Source organism: Trypanosoma cruzi, genomic scaffold, assembly GCF_000209065.1.
Source record: "Trypanosoma cruzi strain CL Brener 1047053517125 genomic scaffold, whole genome shotgun sequence".
Classification (NCBI taxonomy): Eukaryota; Euglenozoa; class Kinetoplastea; order Trypanosomatida; family Trypanosomatidae; genus Trypanosoma; species Trypanosoma cruzi.
The window spans coordinates 74,819-88,822 of record NW_001849410.1 but is presented as its reverse complement, the minus strand read 5'-3'; the positions used below and the strand labels follow the sequence as shown (position 1 = coordinate 88,822).

Sequence of the window (14,004 nt, the reverse complement as noted above, 5' to 3'; positions counted from 1 at the left end):
GCTGCTGAATTCCATCGGCGCTTATCAGCGCTATAAATACCGTTTGCGTGCCGTATGTGACGCGCAACTACAAATGTTACTGCTAGGCGAGGCAACTGAGCAGCACCCAGGCCCCATAGAAGTACTCCAGATGAACGTTTCTTGCCTCACGGCGTCAAAACTCGCAACATTAATGGCGCAAAGAGCAGACATAATAGCCATCCAGGAGACGTGGAAGTCGTCAGAGCAGATCGCCAGCATGCACACTGGAGATTATGTGCTCCATGCACAGTCGCGCATCGGCAAGGGAGGCGGTGTGGCGGTGCTGGTGCGGAAAACTCTCCGCTCCAAGCGTATATCTCTCACCATACCCCAGCATGACACCAGCCATGAATTGGTGGTGTTCCAGGTTGCTCTGGACCAGAACCGTGATCTTATTGTAGCGAGTGCCTATATGAGACCACCACCGCAAGTAACGCAATCCTTCAGGCGGTTAGTAAACTGCCTTCCAGCCTCGTCGCCGCTCCTGCTGTGCGAGGATTTCAACATGCATCACCCACAGTGGGAGCCATTCTTGGAGACTTCTCCAAGCGAGGTTGCTGCAGAATTTCTAGAACTGTGCACGTATGCGGGACTCACCTTGGTTAACACCCCTGGTGAGATCACGTATGCCCGTGGCGCAAGAGAACGATCCTGTATCGATCTGGCATGGTCAAAGCATTTGACTGTGTCGGATTGGTCACCTTCCGTGTCGCCGCTTAGTGATCATTATATGCTGACATTGACGCTGCATCAGGCATTTAAGGATACCATACCTTCGGCTCCTAAGATATTCCACAGTTGGGGAAGTGCAAGTGGGATTTATTCGTCAAGGACTTCGACGCACAACTTCCGGCATATGACTATAAAAAGCAGTCCACCGGCATTAAGGCTTTCACGAGAGCGCTTATAACTTCGTATCGACGACATTGCCCCCGCGGCATGCACAAGGACGGTCCCAGGCTTTGGGACGACACTCTCATGGAGGCAGAGCGGATTGCTACGGACAGCAAAGCCCGCTATCTACAGTTACCGACGCCCGACCGTGAGGCCGAAATGCAACAGACAAGGAGTCAATTCTTCCTCCTACTCCGAGAGCGTTTGCGCAACACGTATCCACGTCGCATCAGCAAGTTAAATCCAGGCGAGCCACTCGCATGGAAATACATTTCCGGACGAAAAAAGGCACCACTTCCATCTCCCACATCAATTTTGTTAGGAGATGCTCAACACACTTATGAAACAGCAAGGAGAGCAGCGAATGCTCTCAATCGCATCTTTCTTCCATTTCACCCCTCTCAAAGAGCAGTCAGGTTTTCCAAAGGCATCAACAGACGGAACACATCCTTCAACATTAATGCTTCTTTTATTTTTGGACCACAGAACAGCAACGGGTTGATCTCTACATTTACATCAGGGGTTTTTCTTACTCCCCCATTGATGCACCTTTTAATCGTACGGAACTGCTTGCCGCGCTACGTAATGCGCCGTATGGCAAGGCCCCGGACCGGATGAAGTCTACAGTGAGGCACTGCGACATATTTCGTCAAAGGACCTCCGATTCCTTCTTCGTTGCATTAACCACAGCTGGACGACCGGTACGATTCCGGCTGAGTGGAGACGCGCCACCATCGTTCCACTCTTAAAACCCGGCAAGTCGCCGGAACTGCTTGAGTCATATCGACCCATCAGCCTTACCTCCATTGTGAGTAAGGTTGCTGAGAAAATGGTACTGAAGAGATTGCTTTGGGTGTGGACGCCACACCCCCACCAGTATGCATATCGTAGTATGCGTACCACGACGATGCAGCTGGCACACCTGATACACGAAGTGGAGCATAATAGAAATCACTATTTCCAAGTGAGCCTTCCCAAGAAGAGCGGTATTGGCAATCAACTCCACTACAGACCCCATCGGACCCTGCTGGTGTTGGTTGATTTCAGCAAGGCCTTTGACTCCATAGATCATCGAGTCCTCAGTCGCTTGCTGGCTAATATTCCGGGGGTGAATTGTAGAGGGTGGCTTAGAAACCTTCTATGTGGTCGCTACGCGAAGACACGAGTTGGCCACAGACACAGCGATCGGCGTCCCATGCTGCGAGGAGTTCCTCAGGGGTCCGTGCTGGGACCGTATTTGTTCTCCCTTTACGTACACCCACTTCTCAATTTGCTGAACAGCTTTGCGGGTGTCACAGCAGACATGTATGCGGACGACCTCTCTATTATCGTTAAGGGGTAGTCCCGCGAAGACGCCATTCCCACTGCCAACATGGTTCTTCAAAAGCTGCATGCGTGGAGTCAGGAAAATGGCCTGGCCATTAACCCGTCAAAGCGTGAAGCCGCTTGGTTCACACTATCCACGCACACGGAGTCAGATTATGATCGTGAAGGAAGGTGGCCCCTGGTAGTGGCTGGATGTCAAATCCCAGTCATGACCATGGGGGCATCGCGAACTACGAAGCTTCTCGGCATGGATCTCGATCCGTGGCTGACGCTAAATGTGGCGGCCACCAAGCAATGCGCTGCCACTTCGCAACGGATATCGCAGCTACGCTGCATAGCGCACAAAGAGGCGGGAACATCTCCACATGACCTACGCACGTTCGTCATCGGATACGGTGCTTCCAAATTACGCTATGGCAGCGAGCTCATATGGGCAATAGCGACGGATTCAGCGAAGAATGAGATGCAGAAGACGTACGCAACCCTAGCACGCATTGTCAGCGGAGTTCCGAGCACTGTCGACCCGGAATCCGCACTGCTGGTGGCTAACATGCCCCGCTCCACGTCCTTTGCCTGCGCGCACGGCTCTCAATATTTGAGAACACACGCGCATGTCAGATGGACTGGATGCGGAGACCCCCGCCTGAGCCGCCGCCTCGCGCTGGTTTCCGCATCTCGCCATTATCTCGGGACGAGCTATATGCCTTTGTAGACGCATACACAAAGGACTATGGCATCACCGAGACCTCACCACGCGAAGAGCGGTTCTTTCGCAGCTCCACTCCTCCCTGGTTTGCGGCCTCCGCTCACCGGGTCACCATCGCTGTGGAACTTCCGATAGACCACTCAATAACGGACGAAGAAGAGCTGATAAGGAAAAGCGCAGAGTCAGCGAAGAGGCTCTAGCGCTGCACAGCCATCGTTCGTGGATACTTGCGACCGATGGCGGTGTAGACGTTCCCAAGTCAGCAGGGGTTGGAATACTGCTTTCATTCCTCAACTCATCGGAGATAATAGAAAAGGTCAGTATAAACTGCGGTGCACGCCCATGCAGCTACAGGACGGAATCCCGTGCGCTGCATCTAGCCCTGGAGAGGCTGATGATCCCTCGTATCCAACACAGGCGTAAAACCCTGCTTGTGGTTACGGACAGTCAGTCCCTTCTAGCGGCTCTAAACAAGGGCCCGCTCAGTCAGACCGACTGGACGGAGGATCAGATCTGGCAGCGTCTCTTGACAATGACGTGTGCTGGCTGGTCCGTGCACCTGCAGTTTTGTTACGGACATTGTGGAGTACATGCTAACGAGCCTGCAGATCAGTATGCGACGCAGACTATGGCAACCGGACAATACACGGAGCAAGGAATCGCACCTTTATGGCATACGGATCTGCTGACATGTTTTACTACCCAGCTCACCAACAAGTGGCGTAGTACCATTCGTCAAGACACTCATCGCTACTTGCTTTGCGGCACAAGGCCATCAGATCTCAGCGGTAAGGACCTGATCACTCAGGAAGTTCTCCACCGTCAGGAACTGGTTCACCTCGCAAGGGCAAGGTGCGGGGAATCTGAGCTCTGGGGCCGACTATACTGGGCCGTGAGAGATTGCACGAACCAATGCCGATTCTGCAACATCTCACCGGAACAGTCTGCATATATGCGCTCTAACAACGATCCAACCGCACCGGGGACGGACAATGTTCCCCCGTCGGCGAGGGAGGAAGACGTCTCTCCAGTAAGGAGACGGACCGTCACACGCCGTCGGAAGGAGAAATGTCCGCACTGTGATTCCACATTGACGGGATTCTCGGGTCTCGTCAGCCACTGTCGGTCATTTCATCCGGAACATCCTCCACCGCTTCCCGAGCTCAAATGTGATTTCTGTGACATGGTTTTCCCCACACGGAGAAGCACCGCACAGCACAGAAGTCGCTGCGCACACAACCCAGACGCCACACGGCATCGAAACAGCAGTGCCAGGAGGCGATCTCTGCTGCCGCAGGATCAGCCAGCCTCCACAAGCACGCCAATTGGCCCGCAGGAGACCTTGCATCATCTGCTTCTAGAATGTTCAGGCAACTTGGCTGTGCGCCAACGGCTGGGCATTGAACAGGACCTCCGTCATGGAAAGTTCTCTCAATGGCAGTTGCTTCATAGCAGGAAATTTGTTTTGCTGCTCGACCACCTCTTCGGCACTCAGATGGCATTGTATAGCTAGACGCGATGGTAAGAGTAGGAAAATATATATAATGACCTCATGACGTCCAATACCACCGATGTGTACGGGCGATGGGACTGCATCCATGGTCCTCAAGCACACGCCCCGCCGCTAAGGAGCCCACAAACAGCGGTGCGTGCAGCAGCGCCACACAGATCACATCTTCTTTAAAAAAAAATCAAAGAGAGTAGAGACGTCTGGTTCGAAGGTGAAATGTTCTTGCCGACAGTGAGCAGTGGCGAATGTATCACCTCGTGTGTGGAAGCACCACTGCTGCTTCTGCTTTTGGGACTGTGTGTAGTTGTGGCAGTGTTCTGAGCCACGGAGTGTGGAGTTGCGACTTCTCACGGAGAATATGTACCGCGTTCCCTGCGGGCCTTCTTTTTTTGGTGTTCTTTTTAATGTTGTTTGCATGGAACAATGGGAGTACCTTTTCTTTTGTTTTACTTAATGGTCAGTTGCTGCGCACCGTCATGAGCGAATTGCTTTCCCTATTGATTGCTTCTGTTGCCCACACGCGGTACAGGCCCCACGGCTGTGCGCTCCACGGACGACACAAAAGGAGGAGTGGAGAGAAAGGCCGGATGCCGCATGAAATGTGTGGGATTGTGGAACAGTAATAATTTTTTCCTTGTGCAGGTACTGTACGCATGTACATATAAACACAGTCCTGCCCTGCTGCATGGCGTACGAAATGATGATTCTGCTGAAGTGTATTTTTTTTTGGAGGAGACTCCCGTTGGGCACCCAACTACTTTTTTGTTTTGGTATCGCTTTTTTACTTCTGGTGTGCAGGCCAGTGTGCGTTCCTCTGCAAGGCTGCTGCCGTTGTTTACTGTGCGTGTTGTTTTGTGACTTGTCTTGCCTTTTGCTTTCACTCTGCGTTGACGTGTTGTTAGTTTGTGCTGAAGGCTGCACGCAAGTGACAGGAGTGATGGCGATGGTGATGACTGGCCGTGTGCTGCTGGTGTGTGCCCTCTGCGTGCTGTGGTGCGGTGCCGGCGGTGGCTACGCTGAGGGTGTCGATGTTGCTTTTGGTGGTCCTGGAGCTTTCGGCGAAGGTGGAGGTGGGGCTGGTGGTCAATCTCCTCCTGCAGATGGGAGTCGTGGTGGCAGTAGAGGTTCAAAGGCCGATGGTTCTCATTTAGGTGAAAGTGACGCTTCGGATTCTGCTTCCGATGATATATCATTAGCTCCCTCTCCTGCTCTGGATGTGGTTCCGACTCTCTCCGAGGAGCCTTTACCCCAGGAAGAAGAGGAATCTGAAAGAAAACAGAAACACCCACAAACAGGGCCTCAAGTTGCATCAACGCCTAAAGTGAGTGGAAGAGAGGCAATTGATCCTGATTCGCAAAAACAGTTGCCCGATAAATCGAAAACGGAAAGTATTACTAATGTTGGTGGCGGTGAAACCGCAGACGGGGGAAAAGGGAATAATGCCCACAATAGCGGGTTGTCCTCTAACAAAAGCGACCCCCCAGCACTGCTAGAAGCAAGAATCACAAAAGTATCACTACCAACAGAACCTTCACAACCACCAGCAGATTTATCACCGCCGCCACACGAACTGCCTACGGTACCATCACCAACAGGGCTAGCACCAGCAATGGCCATTTCAGCAGGAGAAACAAACCCAACAGCATCCACAGGCTCACAGAATACAACAGAAACAACAAGCACGACGTCACCGTCAAACGCTAAAGCGGAGCGTGAAGCAACGGAAAAAACTTCAGGGAATGTTGCGCCAAACCAAAACAGACACGACACGGACACACCAGGTTTGATGAAGGGTACAACTACAAGTCGTCCGGCGGAAACAGCAGTGCCATCTGTATCTAAAAGTGGCAGTGATGGAGCCCAGAACAAGGAGGGCAAGGTTGATAACGGTGCACAACGGACTAACAGCAAAGAACCACAAGACGGGCCCGAAGACGGAAATACCGACGATGCTCCCACAGCAAATGAAACTTCATCACAAACAGCAACAACAGCCATCACCACTCAAACAAATGATACGACGACGACTGGCGACAGTGACGGCAGCACCGCGGTCTCCCACACCACCTCCCCTCTTTTGCTTCTTCTTCTTTTTGCGTGTGCGGCGGCTGCCGCTATGGTGGCCGCGTGAGAGTGAGGGAGAGAGAGCCGTGCACCGCACGCACACACACTCGTCCTTCTTTCTCTCTGTGTGTGTGTCCCCTTGCATGGACTCTCGCCCTCACCTCACCCCACGAGGCACACACATAATGTGCCCATTGTATATATGCATGCACACCCATGCATGCCCGTTGGTGCTCTCTTTTGCACGACACGCACCGCTGCCGTCCTGCCTGGCTGCATGGGCGGAGCACCGTAACTGTTTCTGTTTTTTTTTTATTGCATTGAGTGGGCGACCTCTCTCTCTCTCCCTGTGTGTGTGTGTTTTGCTTTACGGGAGCAATGAGAGTGTGTGTGCGCTGGTCGTCCCACGCTTCGGCTTTTTGTTTTTTTTTCCTTTTTGATTTTGTGGTTGAGTGCACCCATTCCGCGGCTGCGTGTGTGTGTGTGTGTGGTGATATGAGTAATTTGCGTGTGTGCTATCTGCCTCTCTCTGTTGTTGCCGTTTTTGACTCTGTTGTGTTCCGTACATCTGCTCTGCAAGTATAGGCGCTGCCAAACACACAAACACATGCACACGCTGTGGAGCGGCGTGAATGATGAGAACGCGCACACGCACAGGATTGTGGCTGCGGCGGCCCTTTCGGGGAGGGATGACGGAAGACTGCGATTTTATTTTGTTGCCGTGCTGCGAGCGTGATTTTCTTGGCGTGCTGCCCGTGTGCGGCGCGGCATTAAAGGTGCCTGGGAGATATGCGTATGGATTCACTCCTGGCAGCTGCACGTGCCGACGTGTTTCTCTCGCTGTTCATGCACCCACGAAGGATTCTCCGGCTGTGCGGGGCGATGTGCGATGGAGGGTGCGGGAAGAGACAACAGTAAAACGACTGGCGATGGCGCGTTGGTGCTGCGAGGGGCAGTTGTGCCCTTCTGCATCTCGCCGATTGTTTTGTGTGTCGGCGTAGCTCGGAGAGTGCTGACGCGTGGCAGAAGCACCCGCCGTGGCTCCTGCTGGTGGCAACAGTCGTTGTGTGTTCTCGGTGCACTGTTCTTCCTTCTCGTTCCGTGTGTCTGTGCGCGTGAGTTGTCGTTGGGAGTGAATGCGGTGCGGATGATGATGCCACTCACTGTGGATGGGTGGCGGTGCGTTTATTTATTTCACTTCTTTTTCCTCTTCCCTCTCTTTCTCACACACAAGAAGGAAAGGAAGTAAAGCTAAACCCTAATCGCTACTGTGAAATTCGAAGGCTCTGAAGGGACCAACAACAGTCCACACACACACACGTATTTATATGCTCTCACGTGTTGCTGCAGTGAAGGCACCCCGCACACACAACCGTCGCCGCGTGACCGGATCCAGCGGGAGGAGGAGGGAAGGAAGAGAGAGTGAGCCGCAGGGGCCCAACATGTCGCGGCGTGTGTTTACTTCCGCGGTGCTCCTTCTCCTTGTCGTGATGATGTACTGCGCCTGCGAAGCTGCACTCGCGGAGGAGTGTAATCCAGTGACTGCTCCAAATTTTGAATGGAAAGCCATCACCGGTGATATAACTGTGGACTCTTTGGATGCTCCCGGCCTTCTAAAAGTGGGGAGTGACGTATTTGCCGTTGCCGAGGCGAAGAAGACGGAGAAGAACGTTCAAGGCAGCTTTACTGGCATTACATCCCAACTACTCACGATGGAAGCGGATAACAAACTGGTGGAAGTTCTGAAGGATCCAAAAGATACACAATTTCTGGAGGAAGCTACTTCCGCAGACTCAAAGAAGAAAGTGGATGTGAGCCGACCAACAACAGTTGCGAATGGAAGTGATATTTACATGCTTGTTGGGAAATAAAGTTCTGCAGATGTTGGTGAGAATAGCGGAGCAAATGACGGGGGATTATTGCTGGTGCAAGGGAGCGTCTGTGAAGAAAATGGTAGTGGCAAAAGAATCAAATGGAAAGATAATGACGGTGTCTCGCGTATTTCTGTTGGCGAACGAGAATTGTGGACGCAGCTGATTGGCGGTGGTGGATCGGGTATTGAGACGAAAGACAGAACTCTCTTGTTCCCAGTGGAAGGCACGAAGAAGGGGAACAAGAAGGGTGAAAAGGCCGTATCGCTGCTCATATACACCTCCGATAACCCTGCGAGTTGGACGCTATCGAAGGATGTGCCTGACGGTGGCTGTAGTGATCCCTCCGCCGTGGGGTGGGGAGAGAAGGAGGACAAAAAACTCATGATGATGACTGCGTGTGATGATGGCCGCCGCAGGGTGTACGAGTCCGGTGACAGGGGGGAGTCGTGGACGGAGGCGCTCGGGACACTCTCGCGCGTGTGGGGCAACAAAAAGGGCGAAGGAGCGAAGGCCGTTAGAAGCGGGTTCATCACAGCGACGATTGACGATGATAAGAGAAATGTTATGCTCGTCACTCTGCCGGTGTATTCCAAGGAGACTGATACAGGAGGCAATGGAAAGGGAAAACTCCATCTTTGGCTGACGGACAATACGCACATTGTTGATATTGGGCCGGTATCTAATGATGATGATGACGCTGCTGCCAGCTCCCTGTTGTACAAAAGTGGTAAAGATGGTGATAATAAGAAGGATGAGTTGATTGCACTTTACGAGAAGAAGAAGACGAAGGGTGATGAAGGAAAACCATCATTCGGTATGGTCTCTGTGCTTCTGACCGAGCAGCTGCAGCGTGTGAAGGATGTGCTGGCGACGTGGAAGAAAGTGGACGAACGTGTCTCCAAGCTGTGCCCTTCTAAAAGTGCTGAAAAGGATGCCTCACCTAACACTGCCTGCAGCCCTACTGTTAAGATCACGGATGGGCTGGTTGGCTTTTTGTCCGGCAGCTTCTCTGATGGCACATGGAGGGACGAGTACCTCGGGGTGAACGCCACGGTAAATAATAATAAAGGGGCTACAAAGGCAGATAATGGCGTGATGTTTACAAGGCGTGGCGCAGGGGCGGAATGGCCCGTTGGCAGTCAGGGGGAGAATCAGCTGTACCACTTTGCGAACTACAACTTCACTCTTGTGGCGACGGTGTCCATCGACAAGGTGCCGGAGGAGGGTTCTCCCATTTCTTTGATGGGTGTGAAGGTGAATGACGATAAGAATCCCGTACTTCTGGGAATGTCGTACAACAAAGAAAAGAAGTGGGAGTTTTCTTGCGGTGGCGGAAACCCTAAGGAGCACAGCAGCATATCGGAGGCAACAACACACCACGTGGTGCTTGTGCTACGGAACGGCACCCAGGGCTCCGCGTACGTTGATGGTCAGCATGTATTGGGAGATGCAGAATGTGATTTGAAAAATACGAAAGATAAAAAGATCTCCCACTTCTACATTGGAGGGGGCGAACGCAGTGCGGGCGACGCAGGGAGCGAAGACGTGTCTGTGACGGTGACGAACGTCCTGCTGTACAACCGCCCGTTGAGTACTGCGGAGATTGGCGCCCTCAACCCGAATAAAGTCCTCGTTCCACCTGTGGTGCCTGACAATGCCCAAGGAACCCCGTCGCAGTCCTCTTCTGACGGGCAATCGCCGTCAGGGCCTAAATTGTTGAATGGAAATGGGAGCACGGTCGGTGGCAGCACGTCCCCCTCAGCACCGTCCACTGTAACGACTTCCTCAGGAAAAGAGCAATCCGTAATTCAGCCACCTTCAGGAATATCTTCCGGTGGAAACAAAAATGTGGATGCCGCTTCTCCATCCGATGGTGATCCAAGGGTGGGAGCAGAAGCTGGAGGTGCGCTGCAGGGAGACACACCACCCCAAACTCCTGTGGATACCCCCGACACAGCAGATGCAAACGCTCCTACCGCTACGAGCGTGGCTCAAGTTGGCCCCGCAGCTACAACTGGAGTGGGTGCGAGCTCTGGTGCGAATGGGGAGACGGCGGAAGGGAGGGATGGGCAGGGAGAGCTCCATGCACGGGACGGCGAAGTAAAGGTTGCGGCACTCAGCAGCAGCCTCGGAAATTTGTCGCAGGTGAATAACAGCGATGGCGGTACTGTGCGTGGGAGCGGACTGCTGCCGTCGCTGCTGCTTCTGTTGGGAACGTGGGGGTTCGCGGCTCTGTGAGGATTGACTGGCTGCCGCGTGGGACAATTGCGACCTCCCATGCACCGACACACACACCTGGCAATGAATTTATTACCTCAAATAACTTTTTTTACTTCTTCCCTGTTTGCTTTGCTGTGCGCTTTATATCCCCATTTCTTCTTTTTGCTTTTTGCTTTTGGGGCAATCACTGTGGACTTTCTTTTCTTTTCTACTCTTCCCTCTTTAATTGTTTGTTGCTGCACTCTTCCTGCGAGGGGTGCCGTGTGTTTCCACCCAACTGCTCCACTCGCACACCCACCGACACGCTCATGACGACGGCCCTGTGCGCCTCGCCTGCTGCACGCATGAGGAGGGGCCGCGACGAACGGCGCGCTGAGGGAGCCGTGACGTGTGGGCGTGCGACGAGGGCCTGTGGGGCGGAGCACACATTTCTTCCCTCTTGTTTTGTTTTTATTGCGGCCAGGGCTGGCAGACACCCGCAGCCACACACACACAGCCACACCCTGCCGCCGTGTTTTTCTTTAAGGATTTGTTTTGCTTTGCGTGTTTATTTCATGCGGTGGCGCACCCTTCGGTGTCGGCCTCGTGAGCATTTCTCTCCCCTCCGATGATTTCTTTTTCTTTTGCTGCGCTCACTCTTCCGATGGAGTGACGCGACTGCCGTCATGTCTGCGTGCTTCTCTCAGTCCCCACACACACGAGTGACTGTGCTCTGCGGGCCGCACTCACGCGCCGATGAGAGGGCTGAGGGGAGCAGCAACACGCGGATGCCGCCATGAAATATAAACGATGTGCGGACACATGGAGGGTCGGACGGTCGAAGCACACGCAACCATCTTTTTAATTTTCTTTTGTGGGCAAAATACATACAGACAGTTTGGTGTGGCCACACGGCAGCCAGGCGATTTTTTTCTTATTTTAAAAATTGTGTGGAGCAGTAATGGACGATTTCTTTTTCATTTATAATTATTTTGTGTGGTGGGGTTTACATAAGACGAAGGGTACGTTTTTTGTTTTCAATAAATATTGTGTGAATTGCCGCTGCTTGGGCTGCAGTGCAGTCATGAGTTTGAGCGGTCTTCTTCTTGTTGTTGTTTCCTTTATGCGTCTCCGCTGTACATTTTTGTGCGTCCCTCCACATACTCTGCTCCCTCTTTTCCACGTCTTTGCTTTGTGTTTCTGCAGGCACACACAACCACACACACAAGATGCACATTGCAGTGGATATGAATGCACCTTTTGTAGTGCATGCTGGCAGTTGCGTGTGGCGGCTGTTGTCTTCTTCCGTGGCCATGAGGAGGGGAGAGAGGGAGCGCACCCCGAGTCTATTTTCCTGCGGGTGTGATGCACCGCGTGTGACTGCGCTGAGTTGGGCTCCGTGTCCCATTGATGGCGGGATGGCAGGAAATTTTGTGCCGCGTCATGGATGGATGAGGGTTCGCTTGCTCCGTGTGCGTTGTGTGGTGGCCGCGGGGTTTGGCCATTTCTCTGGGGCTGCGGGAATGAGCTGGGGGAGATGGTGGTGGATGTCTTCTCCTCCTGCATGGTGGGCGGCGGCTGGCGTTGTGTGCCCTCCTTGCGTGGGTGCCGTCTCGTGGTGTGTGGAATGTGCGGCTGGGCCTGCTGCCCTCTCCTCATGTTGTCTGCGCTCTCTCTCGCTGTATCCGCTGTGCCTCGTCCCTCTCCCTCTCGTTCCATTCTTTTCCTTCCGTCTCACCGATCAGCTGACTGACTCCAGCGACTCCACTACGGGCGATGATGACTGCGAAGGTGATGGTGCGGCGCCGTGTTGGTCCTTGCGCTCTTGTGCTGCTGCTGCTCGTCCGTGTGCGTGACGGCGACAGGAGACGATAATAGTGATGACAGCCGTCCTCCCAGCCCTGAGCTAGGGAATCCGGATCCTACAAAAATATGCCTGGTGCATTACAGCCATATGGTGGGGAGACCGGTGTGCCACAGACAGAGAGTGGGAGAGACAGCGAGGAGGGTTTGCGAATTCAAGCACCTTCGTTGCCAAAGGAGGCAGGCACGGCCATCACTGGACAGACACGAGTTCCTCCAGAGTCACTGAGTTCGGCTAGCGATAATCCAGAGCCAGCAGGTTTGGCAACTCAGTCTCCACACACACACACAATGTGCGACCGGTATGTCAGATGCACAAAATAAAAGGCGCAGTAAAATACACAAGGCGATGAGAATCATAAGGCACAGACACGAAATCAGAATATCAAAATGCCAAACAAAACAAACACGACGACGACCAGTGCGCCAGAGGCACCTTGTAATACGGCCATGAATACAGAGGCGCCAACCACGACGACTTCCCGCGCACCGTCACGTCTTCGCGAAATCGACGGCAGCTTCAGCGGCTCTGCGTGGGTGGGTGCCCCGCTGCTGCTCGCCGTATCCGCGCTGGCGTACACCACTGTGAACTAAAGAGGTGTGTGTGGGCTGTGCGTGCCAGCACTCAGCCACGGGGATATGTACGCTTCTACTGTGGTGCGATGTATAAAGTAAGATTAGTTATGATGATTGTGGTTTGCTTTGTTTGTTTGCTTCCGCTGTCGTGTTGTGTGCTCCGCGTTGTTCTCGCATTCGCCTCATTGAACGCATCACAGACACGCTCATATGTATGCGTACTGGAGTCTTGGGTGTTTTTATTCTTGCTGTTCTATCTTTTTTAAAACCCGTGGTGTGCAGGGCGGTGTTCTAGTTCTGCAATCGTGCGGGTTCCATCTGTTTCAATGCGTGTGCCGCTGCTGTTGTTGCTGCCACTTGTTACTGTGTGTGGTGGTGTTTAACATTTTTTTCCCTTTTGCTTTCACTCTCCTTTGACGTGTTGTTAGTTTGTGCTGAAGGCTGCACGCAAGTGACAGGAGTGATGGCGATGATGATGACTGGCCGTGTGCTGCTGGTGTGTGCCCTCTGCGTGCTGTGGTGCGGTGCCTGCGGTGGTGGATGTTCTGAACCAACTCAAGATCTTCCGGGTACGCAGTCCGAAGACCGCAATACTCCTAAAAATGAAAAAGAGACCACTGGTGTTGCTGGAGGAGGTGTCAAGTCCGGTGCGACGGCAAAGTCACAATTATCGGCAGAATCGGTCACAGACATAATGGTAGCGGCAGCGGGAACAGACGTACCAGCGACAAAACAACACGGGAAACAAGCATTAGAAATGCAAGAAAAGAAAGAAAATGGCTAGGAGGATGATGAAGAAGAGGAAGAGGAATATGAAGTGGAAGAAATACATGAAGGTGACGATGATGCGAAGAAAGAAGAGAGTGAGACGAAAGAAGACAAAAAAGATAAGGAGAAGGAGGAGGAGAAAATCAAAGAAGATGATGCCGACGCCACAGAGGGGAATCAGCAGGCGGTGAGGAGCCGCCAAT

The 14,004-nt window shown here is 53.0% G+C and overlaps 1 protein-coding gene and 3 pseudogenes across 1 annotated transcript, besides 5 other annotated features; all 4 read left to right on the top strand.

Moving 5' to 3' along the window:
* Positions 1–4,483: part of a mobile genetic element that runs on past the window's edge.
* Positions 1–6,335: part of a sequence feature (areas not merged during assembly with more than two copies in the genome that could not be assigned to a particular haplotype) that runs on past the window's edge.
* On the top strand, positions 5,395–6,588 carry Tc00.1047053506939.180 (mucin-associated surface protein (MASP), putative; the record flags this gene model as incomplete). Its single annotated transcript, XM_810570.1, has 1 exon — positions 5,395–6,588. The coding sequence occupies one exon, from the start codon at positions 5,395–5,397 to the stop codon at positions 6,586–6,588; it is 1,194 nt and encodes a 397-aa protein (XP_815663.1).
* Positions 6,336–7,199: a sequence feature (heterozygous, non-Esmeraldo-like haplotype).
* Positions 7,200–14,004: a sequence feature (areas not merged during assembly with more than two copies in the genome that could not be assigned to a particular haplotype).
* Tc00.1047053506939.200 lies at positions 7,850–10,633 on the top strand (annotated as a pseudogene).
* Positions 12,371–13,051, top strand: Tc00.1047053506939.209 (annotated as a pseudogene).
* Tc00.1047053506939.220 lies at positions 13,497–14,004 on the top strand (annotated as a pseudogene; the record flags this gene model as incomplete).
* Positions 13,795–13,957: a sequence feature (GA-rich).